The sequence below is a fragment of the Carcharodon carcharias genome, chromosome 6 (assembly GCF_017639515.1).
Source record: "Carcharodon carcharias isolate sCarCar2 chromosome 6, sCarCar2.pri, whole genome shotgun sequence".
Taxonomy (NCBI): domain Eukaryota; kingdom Metazoa; phylum Chordata; class Chondrichthyes; order Lamniformes; family Lamnidae; genus Carcharodon; species Carcharodon carcharias.
Genome location: NC_054472.1, coordinates 85,352,287 through 85,378,445, shown reverse-complemented (window position 1 = coordinate 85,378,445; position 26,159 = coordinate 85,352,287). Strand labels below are relative to the sequence as shown.

Genomic DNA, 26,159 nt, shown 5'->3' with positions numbered 1-26,159 from the left:
CACTCCAACATCCACGTACATGCACAGTTACTTTCTTCCTCCCTTGCTCTGACCCCACCTAATAACTTACTATTCCCTACTCTAGTGCTATCTATCTCTCCCAGTATTCAGTACACCTTGGTATTCCTCTCCCATATTTCCTCCTGGTTCCAAACTCAGTCCCAGCTCTATTTAGGTGCAACCCATTCGACCTGTATTGGTCCCATTTCCCCAGAGCTGATCCCAATGGCCCAAAAATCTAACCCCTCTTTCCAGCAACTTGCATGTGGTACTGGGGGTAATCTGGAGGTTACTACTTTTGAGGTCCTGCTTGCTAATTTCCTACCTAGCTCCTAAATTGTGACTGCAGGACCACATCCCTCTTTCTGCCTATGTTGTTCATACCAATGTGCACCACTACTGCCTCAGGGTGCTTTGCAGCCATTCAGTGACATGCTTGACTGTGGCACCAGGGAGACAACACACTATCCTGAATTTACATTTGCGGCCGAAGAAATGCCTGTCTATTCCCCTAGCTATCGAATTACCGATCATTTTCAGCCTTCCTCGTACCCCTCTGTACAGCTGAGCTACCCATGGATTTGACTCTGGCTGCACTCCCCAGATGAACCAGTACTCTTATCAGTATTCAGAACTTAATAGTGGTCAGCCAGCCTGTTTATACTGTTTAGTAATCAGCCATTCCTTCTCTCCCTGAATACTTTTAAGCTGCTGGGTGACTGCATCTATAAATGTGCTATCCACAAAGCTCTCAAACTCATGGATGCACCGCAGTGATGCCAGCTGGTGCTCAAGTTCTGAAACCCAGAGCTCAAGCCGCTGCAACCGACAATACTTCCTGCACAAATGGTTATCCAGGACACAGGAAGTGTCCTGGAGTTCCCAATAGCACAAGATGTGCACTCTAGAGGTCAGAGCAGCCCTGCCATTCCTTTATGTATTAGTTAATAAACTTTACAACTGCTAATAAACCTTACCAATGCTAATAAACCTTAATAATACTGACAAACCCTATTAAATATTAATATACTTTACTAGTAATAAACTTTACTTAAAAAAGGTAATACTCATCAGCCATTCACCTGTTACTTGTTATTAATTTTTAACTTTTAAAATAATTTTAAACCTTTTTAATGTTTGTTTTTAACTAGTTGTTTAGACTCAGTTCTTAAGCAGCAATACCCACCAGCCAATCAATTCCTGACTTTTCTGTGATGTGATGTTTTGATTTTTTTCACACTTTGATGCGCTTCCAGGCCATTCCACTCCTGCCTCTGTTGCCGATTCTATCTCAAGGTACTACAGCTAATAAACTTTACTGTTGCTAATAAACCTTACTACTATTAATAAATTACTAAATGTAGTAACCAGATTTAAATTCTTAATTTCCCAGCTCCGAAAGAGAAAAATACCCACCAATCTTCTGTGCTGTAATTTTTTCTATGTTTCTTTCTATGACAATTCGTGACTATAAATTTTAAGGTAGGAACAGAATCACTGAGATCAGCGGGAGAGCAGAAAGCACCGCACAGTACCAATCAATTATGTAGTTTCACTTATTTCTTTATTTCATTTCATTAGATCTCACATTTCGGTTTTCTTTGGAGACCACCTGCTCGTCACATGGACTCTCTCGCTCTCTCTCTCACCGCTCCTTTTATCTCCTTTGTGCTTTGGCCTCTCCCGCTGGTCTTGCAATGACTCTGTTGCTACCTCACATAAAATATAGAATTATGAATGGGCATAGAAAGAAACATAGAAAAATTTACAGCACAGAAGGAGGCCTTTTGATCCATCATGTCTATATGGCTGAATAAGAGCCATCCAGCCCAATCGCACCTTCCAGCCCAATCGCACCTTCCAGCTTCTGATCCATAGACCTATAAGCCACTGCACCCCAAGTGTGTATCCAAATGTTCTCCAAAATGAGGATTTCCACCTCTACAACCCCTTCAGGAATGAGCCCCTAACTCTCACCACAGACTGGATGAAAAAATTGCTCCCCAATTCCCTTCTAATCCTCCATCAGTTACTTTAAAACGAATTCCCTCAAAGTTATTGCTCTCTGGGCCAATAGAAATAGGTCCCGCCCATCCACTGCATCTAGCCTGAGTCTCAGCAATGCCAGTTAATTATTAAGTGCTATATAGAAAAATTTGCATCCACTCCCATTTAACTTAATCTTGAACTCAACGTGACATGTAGATGAAAGCAAAATACTGCGGATACTGGAAATCTGAAACAAAAATAGAAAATGCTGGAAAAACGCAGCAGGTCTGGCAGCATCTGTGGAGAGGGAAACAGAGTTAATGTTTCGAGTCCGTCTGATACAGGGGAAAAACGCTGCAAATCTGTAATAAAAACAATAAATGCTGGAAACACAGTAAGTCGGGCAGCATCTGTGGCAACAAGTTTCCTTTATTATGATTTGATTTCTATTGATTCTACTCCTCTTAAAAAAAGGGGGCACTTCTGTTAATGTTTTGGTTTGATACCTTGGACAACCCAGCGTCTCCTTATGAAACTTAATTTAAATAGAAGAGGCCTTTATCACAGAAGGAACGAAAGCTTTTTTTTAGGACATGACCTTTTGGAATTGGCTAAGGGTCGGTAAGACTTGTAGAGTTGGCTTGTGCTCTTCTACAGATGCTGTCTGACTTACTAATAGTTTCCAGTAGTTTGGGTTTTTTAAAGTGTAAACCCCCGATTCAACCATTTTCTTAAATCCCCAATTAATATCTTTAAATTAATTTCTTCACTGAATATAGAAAATTTACAAAGCACCTGAAACTGGAGACCAGCAGCTGTGAAAAACGGCAAAAAAAAACGCGCTGAGCCGGACGGTTGTTGGCGGCGGGGGCGCGCAGAGCCGGACGGTTGGCGGCGGCGGGGGCGCGCAGAGCCGGACGGTTGGCGGCGGCGGGGGCGCGCAGAGCCGGACGGTTGGCGGCGGCGGGGGCGCGCAGAGCCGGACGGTTGGCGGCGGCGGGGGCGCACAGAGCCGGACGGTTGGCGGCGGCGGGGGCGCGCAGAGCCGGACGGTTGGCGGCGGCGGCGCGCTGATATAGGCGGATGGCGGCGGGAGTTCGTGCTCCCTCGGGCCTGCGAGCCGAGGATGTCGTTGAGCCGGGGAAGTCGCTCGCAGGGAGTGGGGAGAAGTCGTAAGAAGAAGGCGGCGCCGGCCCTGAGGAGGGAGTGGGACAACACCATCAGTGATCTGAGTGTCCACCGGGCCAGCCCGGAGGAACTCGCTCGGCGCCGTCAAAACCGTGTCTCCAGGAACCAGGCGGCGGCCGAGTGGGAGCTCCGGCAGCAGCGGGCCGAGGGCCAGAGGCGGGGGCGGGGCACGGCTCCCGGGAAGGAACCGGTGCTGGTGAATGAGCTGCTGCTCGATCAGTGGCAGCTGCGGGATGTGTTGGCGAGATCTGACCGGGCCTTGGCCTTGGTCCGGGATCTGTTCGGCGATGGCCCGCGGCTCCAGGCTGCTTTCCCAAATGTGACGGCTGCTCCGGGCTGCGAGAAGGTGCCGCAGGCAGGGCTGGTAGCCCCAAGTTGTGAGCAGCCCACTCAGCTGTCCCTCCTCAGCGAGTCAGTCATGGACTCCCAGGCCCTCAATGAAACCGTCAATACAACCTCAGATCGTCCACTGTCCCAAGAGAGTCTGCAAGAAGCGGATACTTCAGCCTCCATGGATTATCAGACTAACATTGACAGCAACGATCACTCTCTGGAGGAGAAGCAACAGAAAACTGGACAATGCACCCGAGAATGGCCCTATACAGCGGCGAACCAGACCCTAGAGACTCCTTGTACACCGGACTGTGAAACCTCAGTGAAGTATATAAGCTTAAATGCTACTACTGCAATCCAGAGAGTGAAGTCAAGAGTGCAAAGTGAGGCAGAAGGCAACGCAGAACAGGATGGTTCGTCCCTTTCCGAATCCAGAAATGTAATTCAACAAGTACTTCACCCTAGTTCAAATAACTCAAAAAAGGGTGTACCAAAAGGCAAAAATTGCAATATGTTTACCAAAAGAATAGAAGACAGTAGGCAAGAGGACAAACAGCTGAGCCTTGAGCTGCTGCAGGAAATGATTGAGAATATTGACCAAGAGATGATGGAATATGAACGCCAGACTGGACGCAAAGTCACGGGCTGGCTGCCACGGAAAGGTCACAGTCTAACAGGTTTCACCTTCTCGTTGGTCAACTTGATAAGCAGACTGACCCACTATCTAAAAGATAATGAAATTCGGCAGCGACAGGAGAAGGAAAACCAGCAGCAACTTCTGGAAAAATCCAAGGAACAACGAGCACTGATTGATGCATTGACAGCAGAATTTCTGACAATGCAAAATGAAATTATTTCTGTGCAGACTAACCTGCATCAGTATATGAGTAAGACAGATGAAGAGCTGCTCTTACTGAAACAAATATTGCATGGATCTACAGAAGCAGAAAGAAACAAACCGAAGCCAAGACAAAACATTGTTTATGAAGTTAGGGAGACAGCAGTTGAAGGGGGGAGTTTACATACTTGTGTTTACTCTGAAAGACAAAATCAAGCTAATGGACTTATTTTAAGGGCTGGACCAAATACTAAAGAGGAACTTTTAGAAAGCCTGGAAAAAAAACAGCCCCTTGCAAATCAGTACAATGGGAATCCTTTAGAAGTAGCTAGGAGAGGTCAAAGTTTACCTGAGCATCTATTTGGCCCTGCTGTGTTGCTTTCACCCCCACGACAGAGGAACAGCCAAGTAGCTACTGGCTCACAAGTGACAGCCGATTTGTTTCAAGAAAGACCTCTGCCTATTAATGTATATCTGAAATCAAATGATGCACATCTTTCACAAATTCATAAGGAAGCTCCAGTGTCACCAGTTGTACAAGGAGAAAAAGACCTTAAAGAATACTTGGGAATACAAAACCAAAACCAGCTGCAAGGCCACCAGGATCTTAGCCAGCAATGGAAGCTTTGGAATGCTAATGAAGAACTAAAGAGCTTGAGTCTCGCTTTGCCTGTTACTAATTTGCCTCAAATGCCTGAAATACAACAATCTGAAGCTGTCAATGACACATCGATATGTATTCTGAGAACGAAGGAAAACGAGGTGGAAGGTGAACGGAGTCAAGGTCTTTCTTTGGACAAGTGGCTTAAACATGAAGCAATGCTATCTCAAATTGCCGAGCTCCAGTTGCAGAATTCTGCACTCAAAGCCCAAATGAGTCAGTTCAAAATGGGTAAATTATCCAATTCTGCACCACAGATTGAAAAGACCGTTCCCAGCACTTGTGTAAGCCTTCAGCAGAGGATCACTGAGCTCAACCATCAGAGTGCTGAAGCACGCGGCAAACTTTTGAAGTTGATTGAACAGCAGAGACAAGTTTCTGGTGATTCTGCATCTCCACCCATTTCTCCTATCCCACCTGAAGGTATATGGACAGAAACTGGCAACAGAACACAGGATGTGTTGATCCCTCTGCCCAGTGGGTTGGACTCTTCCACAGAGAGCACACCTTCCACTGCCAGCAAAGTAAACAGAAAAAGATCTACAGATAATACTAGTACAACTAGTTCCTCACTACATCTGGATAAAGATGATGGAAATAGAACACCTATTACTCGAAGAATGAAGCCAGAAAGGTTGAAAGCAGAAGGTTGGTTTGCACTCTCTACGCATACCATGTGATTCTAAAACTGAAATCCTAAATCCATATTTGGGTGATTGGAGAACTCACAAGAGAGCTTTCATAAGGGTAAAAAGAAAAATACTGCAAATGCTGGAAATCTGGAAAAGTGAAAATGCAGTTCTGAAGGCTTGACACCAGAAAGGTCAACTTCGCTTCCCCACAGATGCTGACTGATGTGTTTCCAGAATTTTGTTTTTCTCTTTACACTTTCATATTGTATTTTTGTTTTGCATTTTTTTAATGGATAAAATGTAATTTTAAATTTCAGTGAGCTGCCAGCAGTTGAATGTCTTCAATTATTGTCATTAACTGTGTTGATTATTGATGCACAGAGGCAAAATATTAGCCTTAATGAAGCAGTTATAATAGATTAAGAGGGTTGGGAATTTTCTTGCCTGTTCTGTGGTTTTTCTAATTGATTAGTTTAACAAAAATAGTGGGGGTGGGGGTAGCAAATCGGCAGTCCATTTTACAGCAATCCTAATTATTAGTGCCATTGATTTCATTCAAAAGCATGAGATGTAAAACAAGCTGCCGATTCACCATCATGTTTTGGCTGAGGGATGGCATTGGCAGTGTGTGTTCCATTAGCTCCAGAAATCCTTTTCTATTTTTTACCTGGCACAAGCAGCTGCCAGTGTTCAGGAGGCAATTTTTAAAAAATAATGGTTTTTATCGAATGTAAAATGAGAGTATATAACAGTATTTTACACATTTCAATAAAAATTACGCTTTTAATAAAATTTAGTGTTTTTATGTGATGTATTGGTTCTCATAAGTGATCTGAGCCTCTGCGAGTTAGCATTCGCTACTTTATCTAGCAGGTCCCAAGGTGTGACAATAATGACCTTTTAATAAGTTCTGAAGCAAGCCTAGTGATTTGGGTACTGGACTACCAATCTAGAAATTGAGAGTTCAGATACCACCATAGCAAGATGTGAAATTAAATTCAATAAATTTGGTATTTGATGTTTAGCACCAGAAAAATAACTGAAAGCTTCTGAATTGTTGTAAAAATTCATTTCTTTCAACTAATGTCTTTTAAGAAAGGGAGCCTGGCGTTGTATCCTAGTAAGACTAAAGCAATTTTAGCCCATCCAGGCATGCAAAGTCCTACTTGCTGACTTTTTTGGGCTGGTGGTCAATTTGAAAGAGCTGTCTCACAGAACCATATCAACTAGCCACCATCCCACATTCCTCCATTCTAAACCTTGGGTATATCCTGAGCCATCAGATAATCCCACATCAAATGGATAAGAGCAAATTTTTGTAACTCTTTCGAGTACAAACACATTTCCATCTGTTCCTACTCAGATGAAGTTACATTATTTCAGTTTGCCATTGTGAGATTTGAACTCTTGATAATCTTTTAAAAGTCATGTTTATCAGTGGATGTAACTCTTTCGAGTACAAACCCATTTCTATCTGTTTCAGATGAAGTTACATTGTTTCATAGTTTGCCATTGTGAGATTTGAACTCTTGATACTCTTTTGAGTAAACCTGTTTCCATCTGTTTCAGATGAAGTTACATTGTTTCATAGTTTGCCATTGTGAGATTTGAACTCTTGATAATCTTTTAAATGAAAACCAAATCAACAAAATTGGGATAAATCAGGCACAGCCCCTAATTCAGGTCAGCTGTAAAACCAAGAACAAAGTTTAAAGGAAACTTACAAACTTTAAATCAAAATGTGATTAAAGGGGTCAACAAAACACCCCAGTCCCCGCGGTGCCCACCGAGCACGGAAGGCCTCGAGAGTGCCAGCAGACACCGCGTGCTCCTTCTCCAGGGACATCCGGCAGCGAACGTAGCCACGGAAGAGGGACAAACAATCGGGCGGGACTCCCCCGTCGATCGCCCGCTGCCTGGACCTGTTAATGGCCAACTTGGCCAGGCTCAGGAGCAGGTTCACGAGGAGGTCCTCCTCCTTCCCGACCCCCTTCCGCACCGGGTGCCCATAGATCAGGAGTGTGGGGCTGAAGTGCAAACAAAACATCAATAAAAGGTTTTTCAAACAACTAAAAAGGGAGTGCAGCCTACAACACCCTATGTATACATGGTCCACGGACTCCACAAGACCACAAAAAGGGCACGTGTCCTGAGAGTCCGTGAACCTATGCATCCTCTTATTATAAGGGACTGCTGCATGCAACACCCTCCAACCCAGGTCCCCGATAGAAAGGGGGAGGACACCTCCGTAGAGGGCCTCCCATCGGGGGCCTCTGCCGCCGGACGGCAAGAAGACACGCCAGGTCCGGTCGACGGACAAGGGCGAGAAAATGGAAGGTGTGCAGCAGCAGTCCGTACAAAAAGCCCCTCTTTGCCGTGCCAAAAGGCACAGAGGGCATGTCCCCGAGGCGGCTCATATTGCGGGGCACCAGCGCCCGAGGGAGGGTTCGGGGCTTGGGGCCAATGTGGAATTCCGTCCGAACAGGGGAACGCTCAGACGGAAGACCACCGCGCACCTGGGCCGCCTCAAGACCCAAAATAATGTCGGGTCCGAGCACGACCGTTCTCAGGTCTTAGTTACATTGTTTCATAGTTTGCTATTGTGAGATTTGAACTCTTGATAGTTTTGTCATTGTGAGAATTGAACTCTTGATAATCTTTTAAATGAAAACCAAATCAACAAAATTGGGAAAAATCAGGCACAGCCCCTAATTCAGGTCAGCTGTAAAACCAAGAACAAAGTTTTAAAGGAAACTTACAAACTTTAAATCAAAATGTGATTAAAGGGGTCAACAAAACACCCCAGTCCCCGCGGTGCCCACCGAGCACGGAAGGCCTCGAGAGTGCCAGCAGACACCGCGTGCTCCTTCTCCAGGGACATCCGGCAGCGAACGTAGCCGCGGAAGAGGGACAAACAATCGGGCGGGACTCCCCCGTCGATCGCCCGCTGCCTGGACCTGTTAATGGCCAACTTGGCCAGGCCCAGGAGCAGGTTCACGAGGAGGTCCTCCTCCTTCCCGACCCCCTTCTGCACCGGGTGCCCATAGATCAGGAGCGTGGGGCTGAAGTGCAAACAAAACATCAATAAAAGGTTTTTCAAATAACTAAAAAGGGAGTGCAGCCTACAACACCCTATGTATACATGGTCCACGGACTCCACAAGACCGCAAAAAGGGCACGTGTCCTGAGAGTCCGCGAACCAATGCATCCTCTTATTATAAGGGACTGCTGCATGCAACACCCTCCAACCCAGGTCTCCGATAGAAAGGGGGAGGACACCTCCGTAGAGGGCCTCCCATCGGGGGCCTCCGCCGCCGGACGGCAACAAGGCACGCCAGGGCGTGTCCGGTCGACGGACAAGGGCGAGAAAATGGAAGGTGTGCAGCAGCAGTCCGTACAAAAAGCCCCTCTTTGCCGTGCCAAAAGGCACAGAGGGCATGTCCCCGAGGCGGCTCATATTGCGGGGCACCAGCACCCGAGGGAGGGTTCGGGGCTTGGGGCCAATGTGGAATTCCGTCCGAACAGGGGAACGCTCAGACGGAAGACCACCGCGCACCTGGGCCGCCTCAAGACCCAAAATAACGTCGGGTCCGAGCACGACCGTTCTCAGGTCTTGGATGGCATCGGCTGCGACCTGGACACTCACAGACGCGCGTCGCGCCAACTCCTGCGGGAGCATCCAGCCCAGTCCTCCGCCACCCAGCACGTCCCCGATTCTGGTCACCCCTGCGGCCACAGCCCTCCTCTCCGCCAACCACTGAAAAGGACGGAGGGGCGGATTCCTGAGCAGCGGCTCTCTGACGATAGCCGCTACTCCTGACGGGGGAGAGCTGCGTCGCAAGGCGACCACTTTCCAGACTTTGATCAGGTCCTGGTAAAAGACGGGCAACGCCTGCAAGGAGCCACCGAGGCCCAGCTGTTCTATAAACAGGAGCTGCACGTCATAATTCAGGCCGTGCACCTGACGGAGGAAATACGTCATCAATGCACACCATCTAGGAGGAGGCTCGACGTAGAGGTATCGCTGCAGGGTCTGAAGGCAGAAAGTCGCCACCTGTGTGCGTAGGCACACTAGCGCCTGACCACCCTCCCTAAGCGGGAGACTCAGAACCTCGGCAGCGACCCAGTGCAATCTTTTGTCCCAGAAGAAGTCGACTAACAATCTCTGGATTCTTGTGACAAAGTCCGGGGGAGGGGTCAAAGTGACCAGCCGATACCACAACATGGCGGCGATCAGCTGGTTTATGACCAGAACTCGACCTCGGTAAGATAGCACTCGGAGCAGTCCTGTCCAGCGCCGCAGGCGAGCGGTGACTTTCGTCTCCAGTTCCTGCCAGTTTGCCGGCCAGGATTCCTCAGCGGGGCAGAGATGGACCCCCAGGTAGAGGAGGCTGGTCCTGCTCCAGGTGAAAGGCCTGAGCTCCTCGGGTAGGGGATCCATCTGCCACTGACCGACCAGGAGTCCAGAACATTTACCCCAGTTGATCCTGGCAGAAGAAGCGGCAGAGTAGACCTCCTGGCACTCGCGCATCCTCCGCAGGTCAGCCGGGTCACTAAACATAAGGAGCACGTCATCGGCGTAAGCCGAAAGGACCACCCCGATGCCCGGCCCGCGCAGAACCAATCCCGACAACCTCCTCCGCAAGAGGCGCAGGAAAGGCTCCACGCAGATAGAATACAACTGGCCAGACAGGGGGCAGCCCTGACGTACCCCTCTCCCAAAGCGAAGGGGCGCCGTCAGGGACCCGTTAACCTTCACTAGACACTCCGCGGCGGTGTACAGAAGTCGGATCCGGGCGACAAAATGCGTCCCGAACCCGAAAGCTCGCAGAGTTCCGAGTAAGTATTCGTGATCCACCCTGTCGAACGCCTTCTCCTGATCGAGAGACAGGAAGGCGCTCGACAGACCAGCCCTCTGGGAATGGTGGATGATGTCCCGGACCAGATGGATGTTATCATAAATGGTTCGGTCCGGGACGGTGTAGGACTGGTCAGGGTGGATCATGTGGTCCAGCACGGTGCCGAGCCGAGAAGACATGGCTCGGGCGAAGATTTTGTAGTCCGTGCTGAGGAGGGAGACCGGGCGCCAGTTTTTAAGAAGGCGGAGATCCCCCTTCTTCGGCAGCAGGGCAATCACGGCCCTGCGCCACGAAAGGGGCATCTCCCCGGTAGCAATGCTCTCCCCCAGGACCCCCGCGAAGTCGCTCCCCAAGACGTCCCAGAACGCCCTGAAGAACTCCACGGTCAGCCCGTCTAGTCCCGGGGTTTTGCCCCTAGAAAGACCGTCGAGTGCGCCGGTCAGCTCCCCCAGACTTATAGGGGAGTCGAGCTTTCCGGCGCACTCCGGGCCGACCTGCGGCAGGTCCTCCCACAAAACTCTGCAAGCTTCCTCACTGGACGGATCTGGAGAGAACAGGGCAGTGTAGTAATCTCGGGCAATGGCCCTGATGCCCTCCGGATCCGAGACAAGGGATCCGTCGTCGGCCAGCAGCGTAAAGAGCTGCTTACGGACCCCGTGCCTTTTTTCCAGTGAGTAGAAGAAGGGAGAGCCACGGTCCATCTCCTTAAGGAAACAGATCCGCGACCTCACGAACGCGCCCCGAGACCCGACCAGTTGCAGGTCCCGCAGCGCGCCCTTCCTCTCATCGTACACCGACCGCAGGGCCGGGTCTGCGTCGGGCTGACGGAGACGTGCCTCCAGGTCGAGCACCTCCTTCTCCAACTCCTCGACCCTGGATTTGCGTCTCTTTGTCGACCCCTTCGCGTACTCTTGACAGAAAACGCGGACGTGAGTCTTGCCCACGTCCCACCATAGCCTCAAGGAGGGGAAGCCTCCCCGCTTCCTTCTCCAGCCGGCCCAGAAGTGACGGAACGAGTCCAGGAACCGCTGGTCTTCCAACAACAGGTTATTAAAATGCCAGTACGCGGACCCCGTCTGAGCGCAGAACGAAGTGAGCTCCGCCCACACCAGACGGTGGTCCGTGCACGGAACCTGCTGTATAGAAGCAGCCGGAACGCAGGACACGTACGCCTTCGAAACGTAAAGGCGGTCGAGTCTGGACGCTCCGACTCCAGGTGACACAAAGGTGAACACGCTGGAGTCAGGATGGAGATTTCGCCAGACGTCCACTAAGTCGAAGGACCTGACCAGGTCCCGCAACTTACTCACACCTCGCGTGCAGTGCGGGGTACCGTGACGGTCCCGGACCCCGAGGGTGCAATTGAAATCCCCCCCGAGGACGATGCACTCGCCAGCGTCGATGGAGCCGAGATGAGTGGACACTTCTTCAAAGAAGCTCGCTTGCTGCTGCGTGCCCAGGGGAGCGTACATATTCACAAAGTGAAGCACCGCCCCCCCCAGACGCACAGTCAGGTGCAGCAACCGGCCTGGCACCGGCTCCTTGACCCCCAAGATCTCCGGCTGAAAATGCGGGGCCAACAAGATAGCCACCCCGCCAGAATTGGAGGCTAGGTGACTCATGTAGACCCCCCCTCGCCACTCCAGGAGCCACGTGGCTTCGTCTCCCGGAACGGTATGGGTTTCTTGCAGGAAGCACAACGCATACTTCCCGTCCCTGAGGACCGAGAAGTTCTGGAACCTGCGCTGTGCGGCCCTGCTGCCGCGGATGTTGAGGCTGGCTATAGTGGTCTTCATTGTCAAAGGTACATCAAACCTTCACCTTAAGTCATTAAAAAGAAGAAGAGGACTTTTTAGTCCTTCCTCTCCTTCAGGAGCCCAGCGAGAAACGTTTGGACCCTCCGCCGCGCGTTCCTATCCAACTCGGGAGACTTGAGAGCCTCGCGAGTGGACCAGAACACCAGCGGAAACGAATGCCACTGGTCCAAGGCCAACTGAACCCTGTCTCGGCGACCGCGGTGCCCCGACAAAAAGTCCCGGAGTTCCCTTGGGGGGATGAGGGGGGAGTCAGTAGAGGGCACCAGGGGATCCACCGCCTCGCTTGAGAGCGACTCCGCATAATCCCCAACGCTCACCACCGACACCTCGTCCTCCTCCGGGTCGTCGCCTCCAGCTTCCGACCCCTCCCCCACATTGAGTACAGGGGCTGAGTCGGAGCTGCCAGCTGGCTCTATCTGTGCCTCGATCCCACCCCCAGGATCAAGGCCAGAGGAGTCCTCTCTGGTCTCCTCTAAACTTTTTGGGCCAGAGGGCAGTGGCAGTTCTGATGCCCGCTCTCCTCCCGGCACCGGGTCGTCCGGGGAGCTCAGGACAAGCTCCTGACCTAAACATAGGACGCCCGGTGTCAAGGTTTGGGAGGGAGCGGGAAGGCCCTCCTTTTCGCCGCCACCCAATGACGCATTTATATTTTTTAAATTTTCAAAGTTGCAGTCCCCCGACGAGCCAGAAGGTACCTCAGGGGTGTTAAGTGCACTGGAGATGGACACCACCTCAAGGGAGGTGCCCTCAGTGACCCCCGAGGGGTCCTGTTCAGGGGACTGCAGCAGACTGGTAGGGGGAACAGTGGTAGGGGTAGGAGTTTCGGGTTCCCCCAGAGGGCAGGGCGAGGTTTTACTGGGTGGAGACGCCACCACCTCTTCATCAGGGGAAGGGACACGCCCAACTTCTTCAGTTTGGGCGTCGCCCACTTCCTCCTCCGAAGCGTGACGTCTCTTCCGGGTCAGGCTGGGGGCTAGGGAGACCTCCATTTCCGAGGCCCCCTCCTCCTTGTCCAGCCCTCCCGGACACTCCACCCTCTGGGTTTTTGATGTTTGTTTCCCCGGCTCGGGGTCCCGCGTCTTTTCCCCGCCGGCCCCGGGAGCACGCGCAGGGACGACGCTGGGCCCAGCACTTGGCGCCTTAGCGCCCACGGACCCGGGAGCACACGCGGACATGACGCCGGGGCCGGATGATGTTTTTTCCCCCGAGCCGGTTTTTCCATGTGTTTGGGGGGTTTGGGGCGTTTCAGGGGCCGCCTCCAAATTTCGGGTCTTCCTCCGCGCCTTCTTACGGCGCGGGGGCTCTCCCCCCGCCTCACCGGCAGCCGAGATGGCAGCTGCTGCCGGGGTCGCTTCCCCTTGCGGGGAGGGAGATGGAGTGGTGGCGGGGGGAGGAGGGGCGGTGCCAGCCACGGCCGCTTGGGTGGGGCTCGTGGCCTTGGAGGCGGGGCAGTTCTTTCTTACGTGCCCCACCTCCTTACAGGCATGGCACCGCACACCCTCGGCGGTCCAGAAGACCCGATAGGCGGTCCCCTCAAAATTAACTGAGAAGGCCCCCTCCAGGCACTCCTCCCGGGCCAAGCGGACAAAAACTTGGCGCCGGAAGGAGTACACGTGGCGGAGGGCCGAGTCTTTGAGGCCGAGCGGGACTGGTGCAACCCCCGACCTGACCTCCCCCAGCTTATTAAGGTGGGGGAGGAGGAGCCCACATGGTATAAAGGGCGGGACATTTGAAATAACAATCTTCTGGGCGGTGGCCTCAAGGGGATCCACCGCCAGAAAAGTCCCGCCCACAGTGAGCCCCTTCTGCAGGGCGAGTTGCACCGCCCGCTCGGACCTCAAGAAAAAGATGGCCCTCCCATACATCTTTGAGGCCGCGACAATGGCTGAGGGGCCGACAACCCCAGCCATAGCCTTAACGCAGGCCTCAATAGTCATCTCAGGGTGAGCGTAGCATTTTACCCCGAGGGCCCTGGTGAGGAGACGGAATGGCGACAGGGCAGCGGGAGCAGCAGGAGCTGCAGAAGCAACCACCCCCGCATAAGTCTTTTTTGTAGGCCCTGCCACCGGTGACAAAGCCGCCTCCACATTAGCCCTCGAGGGCCCGGCCACAGGAGATGTTGAACTGGCTTTAAGGCCAGAGCCACGCCCACCCTGGGAAGGATTGGCCATTTTTTTTTTTAAATTATATATATTTTTTAATATATATATATTTTTTTTAAATAGACAATGTTCCTCCCTAGGGAGGGAGGTAGTAATAACCTCCCCCTTTTGTACAGGAGAGGAGAGGAGGGAGAGGAGTGGACAGGGAGGCACAGGAGGGAAAAGGGAAGAGTCCAGGTGGGTGTCTCCAGTGAAAGGTGGATGTTGGGTGGGGTGTGATGATCTTCTTGCAGGGGGAGGCGATGTCTTCACCAGCCACCGCTGGCCTTACTGGGAAAGGGCTGGGTGGGGCGGGGGGGGTAGCAGAATGGTGGTTTTAACCACACACCCCCCTCTCTTCCTTCCCCAAACCTTCCTGCAGTCTTCTTTCCTCCCCCTACAAAACACAGTCCTTTATTGCCCCCACCTTACACAAACAATAATGTTGGACACCCACCTAGGATGTTGTTTTTAGACACAGTCCTGGCCTCCTGGCCTTCCTGTCCTGTAGCAACAGAAGCTGTTCTTCTTCTCTCCCTCTCTCTCCTTTTGCTCCACACGGGCAGGTCCAGCAGCAGCAGCAAACACCTTCAAGTGCAGGTCCAGCAGCAGCAGCAAACACCCTCAAGTGCAGGTCCAGCAGCAGCACACAGCAGAAGCAACAACCCCAAAGGCAGCAGCAGAAACAGTTGAAACACTGAGGAGCAGCAATACCAACACCACACACCTTCTCTCCTCAGTATCAGGAAACCAACTGAATCCACAATTACCTTCACGAGATTGTTAAGAAAATGAACTCTTGATACTCTTTTGAGTAAACCTGTTTCCATCTGTTTCAGATGAAGTTACATTGTTTCATAGTTTGCCATTGTGAGATTTGAACTCTTGATACTCTTTTGAGTAAACCTGTTTCCATCTGTTTCAGATGAAGTTACATTGTTTCATAGTTTGCCATTGTGAGATTTGAACTCTTGATCTGGGGGTTACAAACCCAGTACCATAACCACTTGGCTATTTAGGCCAAGCAAAACTGTTGTAACTCTTTCGAGTACAAACACGTTTCCATCTGTTCCTATTCAGATGAAGTTACATTGTTTCATAGTTTGCTATTGTGAGATTTGAACTCTTGATAATCTTTTAAATGAAAACCAAATCAACAAAATTGGGATAAATCAGGCACAGCCCCTAATTCAGGTCAGCTGTAAAACCAAGAACAAAGTTTAAAGGAAACTTACAAACTTTAAATCAAAATGTGATTAAAGGGGTCAACAAAACACCCCAGTCCCCGCGGTGCCCACCGAGCACGGAAGGCCTCGAGAGTGCCAGCAGACACCGCGTGCTCCTTCTCCAGGGACATCCGGCAGCGAACGTAGCCGCGGAAGAGGGACAAACAATCGGGCGGGACTCCCCCGTCGATCGCCCGCTGCCTGGACCTGTTAATGGCCAACTTGGCCAGGCCCAGGAGCAGGTTCACGAGGAGGTCCTCCTCCTTCCCGACCCCCTTCCGCACCGGGTGCCCATAGATCAGGAGCGTGGGGCTGAAGTGCAAACAAAACATCAATAAAAGGTTTTTCAAATAACTAAAAAGGGAGTGCAGCCTACAACACCCTATGTATACATGGTCCACGGACTCCACAAGACCGCAAAAAGGGCATGTGTCCTGAGAGTCCGTGAACCTATGCATCCTCTTATTATAAGGGACTGCTGCATGCAACACCCTCCAACCCAGGTCCCCGATAGAAAGGGGGAGGACACCTCCGTAGAGGGCCTCCCATCGAGGGCCTCCGCCGCCAGACGGCAACAAGGCACGCCAGGGCGTGTCCGGTCGACGGACAAGGGCGAGAAAATGGAAGGTGTGCAGCAGCAGTCCATACAAAAAGCCCCTCTTTGCTGTGCCAAAAGGCACAGAGGGCATGTCCCCGAGGCGGCTCATATTGCGGGGCACCAGCACCCGAGGGAGGGTTCGGGGCTTGGGGCCAATGTGGAATTCCGTCCGAACAGGGGAACGCTCAGACGGAAGACCACCGCGCACCTGGGCCACCTCAAGACCCAAAATAACGTCGGGTCCGAGCACGACCGTTCTCAGGTCTTGGATGGCATCGGCTGCGACCTGGACACTCACAGACGCGCGTCGCGCCAACTCCTGCGGGAGCATCCAGCCCAGTCCTCCGCCACCCAGCACGTCCCCGATCCTGGTCACCCCTGCGGCCACAGCCCTCCTCTCCGCCAACCACTGAAAAGGACGGAGGGGCGGATTCCTGAGCAGCGGCTCTCTGACGATAGCCGCTACTCCTGACGGGGGAGAGCTGCGTCGCGAGGCGACCACTTTCCAGACTTTGATCAGGTCCTGGTAAAAGACGGGCAACGCCTGCAAGGAGCCACCGAGGCCCAGCTGTTCTATAAACAGGAGCTGCACGTCATAATTCAGGCCGTGCACCTGACGGAAGAAATACGTCATCAGGGCACACCATCTAGGAGGAGGCTCAACGTAGAGGAATCGCTGCAGGGTCTGAAGGCGGAAAGTCGCCACCTGTGTGCGTAGGCACACTAGCGCCTGACCACCCTCCCTAAGCGGGAGACTCAGAACCTCGGCAGCGACCCAGTGCAATCTTTTGTCCCAGAAGAAGTCGACTAACAATCTCTGGATTCTTGTGACAAAGTCCGGGGGAGGGGTCAAAGTGACCAGCCGATACCACAACATGCCGGCGATCAGCTGGTTTATGACCAGAACTCGACCCCGGTAAGATAGCACTCGGAGCAGTCCTGTCCAGCGCCGCAGGCGAGCGGTGACTTTCGTCTCCAGTTCCTGCCAGTTTGCCGGCCAGGATTCCTCAGCGGGGCAGAGATGGACACCCAGGTAGAGGAGGCTGGTCCTGCTCCAGGTGAAAGGCCTGAGCTCCTCGGGTAGGGGATCCATCTGCCACTGACCGACCAGGAGTCCAGAACACTTACCCTAGTTGATCCTGGCAGAAGAAGCGGCAGAGTAGACCTCCTGGCACTCGCGCATCCTCCGCAGGTCAGCCGGGTCACTAAACATAAGGAGCACGTCATCGGCGTAAGCCGAAAGGACCACCCCGATGCCCGGCCCGCGCAGAACCAATCCCGACAACCTCCTCCGCAAGAGGCGCAGGAAAGGCTCCACGCAAATAGAATACAACTGGCCAGACAGGGGGCAGCCCTGACGTACCCCTCTCCCAAAGCGAAGGGGCGCCGTCAGGGACCCGTTAACCTTCACTAGACACTCCGCGGCAGTGTACAGAAGTCGGATCCGGGCGACAAAATGCGTCCCGAACCCGAAAGCTCGCAGAGTTCCGAGTAAGTATTCGTGATCCACCCTGTCGAACGCCTTCTCCTGATCGAGAGACAGGAAGGCGCTCGACAGACCAGCCCTCTGGGAATGGTGGATGATGTCCCGGACCAGATGAATGTTATCATAAATGGTTCGGTCCGGGACGGTGTAGGACTGGTCAGGGTGGATCATGTGGTCCAGCACGGTGCCGAGCCGAGAAGACATGGCTCGGGCGAAGATTTTGTAGTCCGTGCTGAGGAGGGAGACCGGGCGCCAGTTTTTAAGAAGGCGGAGATCCCCCTTCTTCGGTAGCAGGGCAATCACGGCCCTGCGCCACGAAAGGGGCATCTCCCCGGTAGCAATGCTCTCCCCCAGGACCCCCGCGAAGTCGCTCCCCAAGACGTCCCAGAACGCCCTGAAGAACTCCACGGTCAGCCCGTCTAGTCCCGGGGTTTTGCCCCTAGAAAGACAGTCGAGTGCGCCGGTCAGCTCCCCCAGACTTATAGGGGAGTCGAGCTTTCCGGCGCACTCCGGGCCGACCTGCGGCAGGTCCTCCCACAAAACTCTGCAAGCTTCCTCACTGGACGGATCCGGAGAGAAAAGGGCAGTGTAGTAATCTCGGGCAATGGCCCTGATGCCCTCCGGATCCGAGAAAATTGTAACTCTTTTGAGCACAAACACATTTCCATCTGCTCCTATTCAGATGAAGTTACATTGTTTGCCATTGTGAGATTTGAACTCTTGATCTTGGGGTGTACAAACCCAGTACCATAACCACTTGGCTATTTAGGCCAAGCCCAAAGCAACTTTTTGTATTTCATTGAGATCCAGTTGAGAATAATTGGGCAATTAACAAGATGGGGAGGTGGAGGCATTATGGTATTGTCATTGGACTGGTATTCCAACGACCCAGGGTAATGCTCTGGGTTCAAATCCCACCACAGCAGATGGTGAAATTTGAATTCAATACATATCTGGAATTAAACACCCTGGTTCAATCCAGCCATCAGCCACAGTGTAGTCCTGAGTGCAAGAGGTAAGATTGAAATTTTTGAAAGACGTCTTCAAAAATGCTGAGTGGGTGATTCTACTCCACCTCTGCCTGAGGTTCCCGTATCATAGTTGTCAATTCCATTCACTCCATTTGAAATTAAGAACCAGCTAAGTACATTGGACAGAACAATGCACTCTGACGGGCTTGATACACCGCAATTGTAGTGCAAAAAACCTGTGTTCCAGTCAAGCTATGCTGTTGGCATCGACCTGACGATGTGGAAGATTTCTCAGGTGTGGCCTATCCACTAAGAACCAGGATTCATCTAAACTAGCCAATAACCACTCTAGTAGCCTCCTTCATACCATCTGATAACACTGTTAAGCACCTACTTAACAAGCTCGATGTGGTTTTTAACAGAGAGACTTCATAACCTTAATCAAGAGATGAATGTCAACATTAAGGCAGCATTTGACTGAATATGTGCCTAAGGTGTACTCCTGCAGCAAAACTAAGTCAATAGGAGTCAAAAATGCTCTGTTTATGAGAGCCATACCTGATACAATAGAGGATGATTGTTGGACTCCAGTCATGTCAGCTGCTTGATCAACAACAATTCATCTCCATCATAAGATCAGGAGTGAGGCAGTTCACTGACAATTCAGCCTTAAGATCCATTCAAACCTGTTCCAGTTTTCACCAGGACCTGGATAACATTTAGGCATAGGCTGATAAATGAAAGGTAACATTTATGCCCTAAAATTGCCAGATAATCATCTTTAATAAGATAAATCTCTCTCGTCTCCCCATGACTTCCACCGGCAACCTATCACTAGGTCCCAACCATCTTAGAAGTTGCCATTGACGGGAAGCTGAACTGGTCCAACCATTCCAACATCGTGGCTACACGAGCAGGGCAGAAGCTGGATACTCCATAAAAATGGCGCATCTCAGACCGCTCAAAACCTCAGCACCAGCTATGAGGCTCAAGTCAGTAATCTAATGAAGTATTCACCAGTTTCCTGGATGGGTGCAGCTACATGGATATTCAAGAAGCTTGACCCTATTCAGGACAGAACAATCTTCTTGATTGATCCACCTGCCATTGAATATCCACCACAGTTGAACAAAGGCTACTGCAGTAGGCCCTTCACCCCTGTAATCTTTATCACCAAAAGGACAAGAACAGCAAAGTCATGGGAATACCATTTCCACAAGGTCACCATTCTGACATGGACATATTGTTCCTTCATCATTGCTGCATCAGTAGAATTTCTTACTTAGTATAAATAAAGAGTCCCATCACCACAAGGACTTCAGTGAGTCAAGAAGAAGAGCCACCATCAGTTCTTGGGGCTGTCATGGATAGACAATAAATGTGACCTTATCCCTATCATCCATATTATAATAACAGCTAAAAGATGCTTAGTTTCACACCATATAAGGTTAGATACAACAGATTCTACTTGACATTTTGAAAAGATAGACTAAATGGAAAAGATGGAGGGTATATTCCTGATAATAAAGGATGACATTAGGACAGTAGTGAGGAAGGATCTTAGTTCGGAAGAGTAAGATACAGAATCAGTACAGGTATTGTTAAGAAAAAACAAGAGGCAGAAAATTCTAACTGGAATTGTTAATAGGTTCCCTAACTATAGCTATACTGTTGAACAGAGCATTAATCAAATTAAAGGAGCTCCTAACAAAGGCAATGCAATAAATGTGGTGGACTTTAATCCTCATGTAGTCTGGGCAAATCAATGTGGCAAAAAATAGTTTGGAGGATGAGTTCATGGAATGCATTTGAGATAGTTTCCTAGAACAATATGGCGGGACCAACCAGGGAAGAGGCTGTTTTAGATCTTGGTTAATTAGAAACCCCATGGTAAGGGGATCCTCTGGGGAATAGGTAGCATAATATGACAGAATTTCACATTGACTTTGGAAATGCTGTATTTGCTTCCAAAACTAGAGTATTAAATTTAAGTAAGGCAGTTACATAGGTGTAAAGGGCGAGATGGTTAAGGTAGATTGAAAAAATAGATTAAAAGGTATGATGGTCACTAAGCATTAGGGAGCATTTTGTGTCAGTCTTCACTGTGGAAAACACAAAAACATACCAGGAACAGTGAGGAATCAAGGGTCAGAGGACAGTAAAGAACTTAAGGTAACTAATATTAGTAAAGGAAATGTACTGGAAAAATTACTGGGATAAAAAGCTGACAAAACCCTTGTACCTGCCAGCCTATATCATAGGGTTCTAAAAGAGTTCACTGTCAGGATAGTGTATGCATTAGTTGTATTATTTTAAAATTCTGGAACTGTCCCAGTGGATTGGAAGTGAGAAAATGTACTATTGCTATTTGAGAAAGAAAGGATAGAGAAAACAGGAAACTACAGGACAATTAGCTTAGCATCAGTCATTGTGAAAATGCTGGAACCTATTATTAAGGATGTGGTAACAGGGCACTTAGAAAATCATAATATGATTATGCAGATTTAACATGGTTTTATGAAAAAGTATGTTTGACAAATCTATTAGACTTTTTTGTGGATGGAACAAGCAGGGTGGATAAAGGAGAAATAGTGGATGTAGTACATTTGGAATTTCAAAAGACATTTGATAAGGTGAAAGGTTATTGCACAAGATAAAGGTTCATGGGGTTGGTGGCAATAGAGTAGTATAAATAGAGGATTGGTCGAAAGACAAAATATGAAGGAAGAATAAACGAGTCATTTTCAGATTGGCAGGCTGTTACTAGTGGAATGCCATACTGTTCAGTGTTGGAGCCTCAGCTGGAACTCCCCTATTTTTTTTATTAAATAGTACCGTGGGACCCATGAGGGGGCACAGGGCTTCAGTTTAACACCTCATTCAAAAGACAGTACCTCAGATTTTGAAGCACTCCCTCATTGCTGCATTGAAGTGCCGGGCCAGTTTATATGTTCTGGAGTGGAGCTTAAACCCAGAAACTTTTGACTTGGAGCAGGATGCTACCTTTGAGCTAGGACTGACATTTGTAATATGCAAGATGCATCCAAATAACTCCTCTTCATTGTTCAGAACTCACAACCGATCAACAGAAAGGCTTTGTGCAAAATCTAAGCCCAAGCTATAAATTGATTGATAGTGAAAAGGGGAAATCGGCAAAGGAAATCTCTAGTCTTTAACTTTGGAGAGTTAACTCATGCTTGATGCAGCTTTTTGACAAACACTTTGCAGTTCGTGAGACTTAATGGGAGAATAAATTTGTATTTATCCCATTCTCAGGACATCCAAAATTGGCTCACAATCAGTGAATAATTATTCAAGTGCAGTCATTGTTTTCAGCTAATCTGCACACAAAAAGTCCCAAAATCTTGTGAATGACCAGTTAATCTATTTTTGGTAGCTGATTAAAATAGAAATAATTGACTAGGAAACTAGAAGATTTCCTGATTCTTTCATGGAATATGCAATATCTATCTGAACCAGCAATAGGCAAACTGGTCTTCGGTTTAATGTCTCATGTGTTAGCTTGGTATACAGCAATGTTCTTGATTGTTTAATGAACTGAGGTAGCTAACATGTTGCAGCGTGACCAATATAGATCGTTTAACCATCCTGAAGATAGATGTCTATCAAATAAATGATGAGAAAATGTTAAAACTTGGAATGACAACTGACAAAATTAGTCACTTGAAGGCCAGGTATGTGAACATGTGTTCATATAGCCAGTGTTCTGTGTTTACCATTCCTGGTTTATGAAAATATTAACAACTTCTATTGCCCCTCCAGCTGGTGAAACTGTTGTTTGAAGGAGCATCAGTGTGCCCAGGCTAGGATCGGGGAATTTTTTTATTCATTCACGAAATGTGAGAGTCACTAGAAAGGCCTGCATTTGTTGCCTCTCCCAGTTTGTCCTTGAGAAGGTGGCGGTGAGCTGCCTTCTTGAACTGCTGCAGTCCAAGCGATGTAGCTACACCCACAGTGCTGTTAGGAAAAGAGTACCAGATGTTTTACTCAGCGATATGAATGAACAGCAATATAGTTCAACGTCAGAATGGTGTGTGACTTGGAAGGGACCTTGCATGTGGTTAATTTCAAACTTAATTTCGATGGGATAGAGTCCTGGCAGATCAGTTACCACCAGAAATCCTTATTTCTCTGACTGGATTCCTCATGATTTTGACTGCTTCTGTTGGGTCTCCTTTAGGCCCTTCCTTTCTTGAGGGAAAACAGAGAAGTTAAGCCTGTTTTCCTTGGAGAGAAGAGGGTTGGGAGGAGATTTGATGGAGGTGTTCAGAATCATGAAGGGTCTGGACAGAGTAGATAGGGAGAAAGGATTGAGAACGGGAGGGCACAGATTTAAAGTAATTAGTAAAAGAAGCAAAAGTGATATGAGGAGAAACTTTTTTATGCAGCAAGTGGTAAAGGTTTGGAATGCACTGCCCGAGTATGTGATGGAGGCAGGTTCAATTAAAGCCTTCAAAAGGGAATTAGATTGTTATCTGAAAAGGACGAATGTGTAGTGTTACAGGGAGACGGCATGGGAATAGTACCAGGTGAGTTGCTCCTTTGGAGAGCCGGTGCAGACACAATGAGCCAAATGGCCTCCTTCTGCGCCGTAATAATTCTGTGATCCTGTGGTGTTCCCATGCTTCTGCTGCCCTTCTAGGTGGTAGAGGTTATGGGTTTTGAATGCACTGTCAAAGGACCCTTGGTAAATTGCTGCAGTGCTTATATATAGTACACACTGCTGCCAGTGTGGATCGGTGGTCGAGGGAGTGAATGTTTAAGGTGGTAGATGGGGTGCAATTAAGTGAGTTGCTTTGTCCTGGATGGTGCTGAGCTTTTTGGGTGTCATTGAAACTACATTCATCCAGGCAAGTGGAGTGTATTCCATCACATTCCAGATTTGTGTCTTGTAGATGGTGGACATGCTTTGGGGAGTCAGGAAGTGAGTTACTTGCTACAGAATTTCCAGCCTCTGGACTGCTCTTGTAGCCACACTATTTATATAACTGTTCCAGTTAAGCTTTTGGTAAATGGTACACCCAGGATATTGATGGTGTGGGATTCAGCAATGGTAATGCCATTGGGGATGTAACTAATAGAGTTGATGAGGGGGAACCAGTGGATGTGTTTTATTTAGACTTTCAGAAGGCTTTTGACAAATTCTCCCAAAAGAGATTGGCGTGTAAAATTAAAGCGCATGGGATTGGGGGTAGTGTATTGAGATGGATAGAAAACTGGCACACAGGAAACAAAGATTATGAATAAACGGGTCTTTCTCCGAATGACAGGCAGTGACTAGCGGGGTACCACAAGGATCGGTGCTGATACCCCAGCTATTCACAATATAGATTAATGATTTAGATGAGGGAACTAAATGTAATATCTCCAAATTTGCAGATGACATACAGCTGGGTGGGAGGGTGAGCTGTGAGGAGGATGCAGAAATGCTTCAGTGTGATTTGGACAAACTGAGTGAGTGGGCAAATGCATGACAAATGCAGTATAATGTGGATAAATGTGGGGTTATCCATTTTGGTAGCAAAAACAGGAAGGCAGATTATTATCTGAATGGCTATAAATTGAGAGAGGGGAATGTGCGACGAGACCTGGGTGTCCTTATACACCAGTCGCTGAAGGTAAGCATGCAGGTGCAGCAGGCGGTAAAGAAGTCAAATGGTATGTTGGCCTTCATAGCCAGAGGATTTGCGTACAGGAGCTGTGATGTCTTGCTGCAATTATACAGCGCCTTTGTGAGACCACACCTGGAATATTGTGTGTAATTTTGTTCTCCTTACCTGAGGAAGGATGTACTTGCTATAGAGGGAGTGCAGCAAAGGTTTACCAGACTGATTCCTGGGATGGCAGGACTGACATATGAAGAGAGATTGAGTCGATTATGATTATATTTGCTGGAGTTCAGAAGAATGAAGGGGGATCTCATAGAAACCTATAAAATTCTAACAGGACTAGACAGGGTAAATGCAGGAAGGATGTTCCCGATGGTGGGGGAGTCCAAAACCAGGGGTCACAGTCTGAGGATACGGGGTAGACCTTTTAGGACTCAGATGAGGAGAAATTTCTTCACCCAGAGAGCGGTGAGCCTGTGGAATTCGCTACCACAGAAAGTAATTGAGGCCAAAACATCGTATGTTTTCAAGAAGGAGTTAGATATAGCTCTTGGGGTGAAAGGGATCAAAGGAAATGGGGCAAAAGCAGAGCAGGCTATTGAGTTGGATGATCAGCCATGATCACAATGAATGGCAGAGCAGGCTCAAAGGACCGATTGGCCTACTTCTGCTCCTATTTTCTATGTATGTTTCTATGAATGTCAAGGAGAGACAGTTAGATTCTCCATTGTTGGAGATGGTCGTTGCATGGCACTTGTGTGGTGCAAACGTTACTTGACTGTTATCAGCCTAAGCCTAAATGTTGTCCAGGTCTTGCTGCATGTGGGAATGGACTGCTTCAACATCTGTCTGAACTCTGTAGTCGTCAGTGAATAACCCCATTTCACACTGTGATGTACTCACAAATTATATAGTGGATTGTACTACTCAGTTGTGAGGAGCTACTAGTGCCTGTTTTCTGCACATTCAGGCTCAAAACATTGCATGTTGGCTGTCTGAATTAATGCTTATCTTCAATGGAAGTATGAGAGAGAGCAATAATTAACTGCAAGATGGCACGTCTAGTGATGGAAGATTGAAATCATGTCAACCCTTTAGGGTTGACTGGAAATTTGACATGTAAGCCAGGCAGGTCCCTAATGTTCCAGAGTACTGTGGATGTTTGGCCAGCCAAGTAATGGATCTGAAGTAGACCATAAGACTGTAAGATGTAGGACTAGGAACCAATCAAGTCTGTTCCATCATTCAATGAGACCATGGCTGATCTGATAATCCTCAACTCCACTTTCCTGCCTTTTCCCCATAATCCTTGATTTCCTGACTGATTAAAAATATGTCAATCTCAGCCTTGAATACACTTAATGACCCAGCTCCTACAGCCCTCTGCAGTAAAGAATTCCACAGATTAACTACCCTCTGAGAGAAGAAACTTCTCCTCATCTCTGTCTTAAATGGGCGCCCCCTTACTCTGAGGTTATGCCCTCTGGTCCTAGACTCTCCCACAAGTGAAACAACCTCTCAGCATCTACTCTGTCAAGGCCCTTAAGGATCTTATGGCCTGGATTTTTCCTAAGGAGGAATGGGCTGGGTGGGGGCGGGCGCAGAGCTGATCGCTGTCCGCGATCGGCTGCGCACCACCATTTTACATGGGCGGGCCAATTAAGGCCCGCCCAGTTTAATGCGCGGCTGGTAGCTACTCAGTACTACCTGTGCAGGTGGGGGGAGGAGGGAGAGTCAGGGCCTGTGCTTTTAAGGTTGGACAGTCAGCGTTCTTAACTAATTTAATTAAT

At 49.2% G+C, this 26,159-nt stretch overlaps 2 protein-coding genes across 4 annotated transcripts in view; both read left to right on the top strand.

Moving 5' to 3' along the window:
- The window catches only part of sulf1 (sulfatase 1), a 421,690-nt gene that overhangs the window by 111,948 nt on the left and 283,583 nt on the right, over positions 1 to 26,159 (top strand). The window lies entirely within an intron of this gene.
- Positions 3,026 to 6,433, top strand: spice1 (spindle and centriole associated protein 1). The gene has a single exon (XM_041189452.1). The coding sequence runs from the start codon at positions 3,116 to 3,118 to the stop codon at positions 5,687 to 5,689; it is 2,574 nt and encodes an 857-aa protein (XP_041045386.1). The 5' UTR covers positions 3,026 to 3,115; the 3' UTR covers positions 5,690 to 6,433.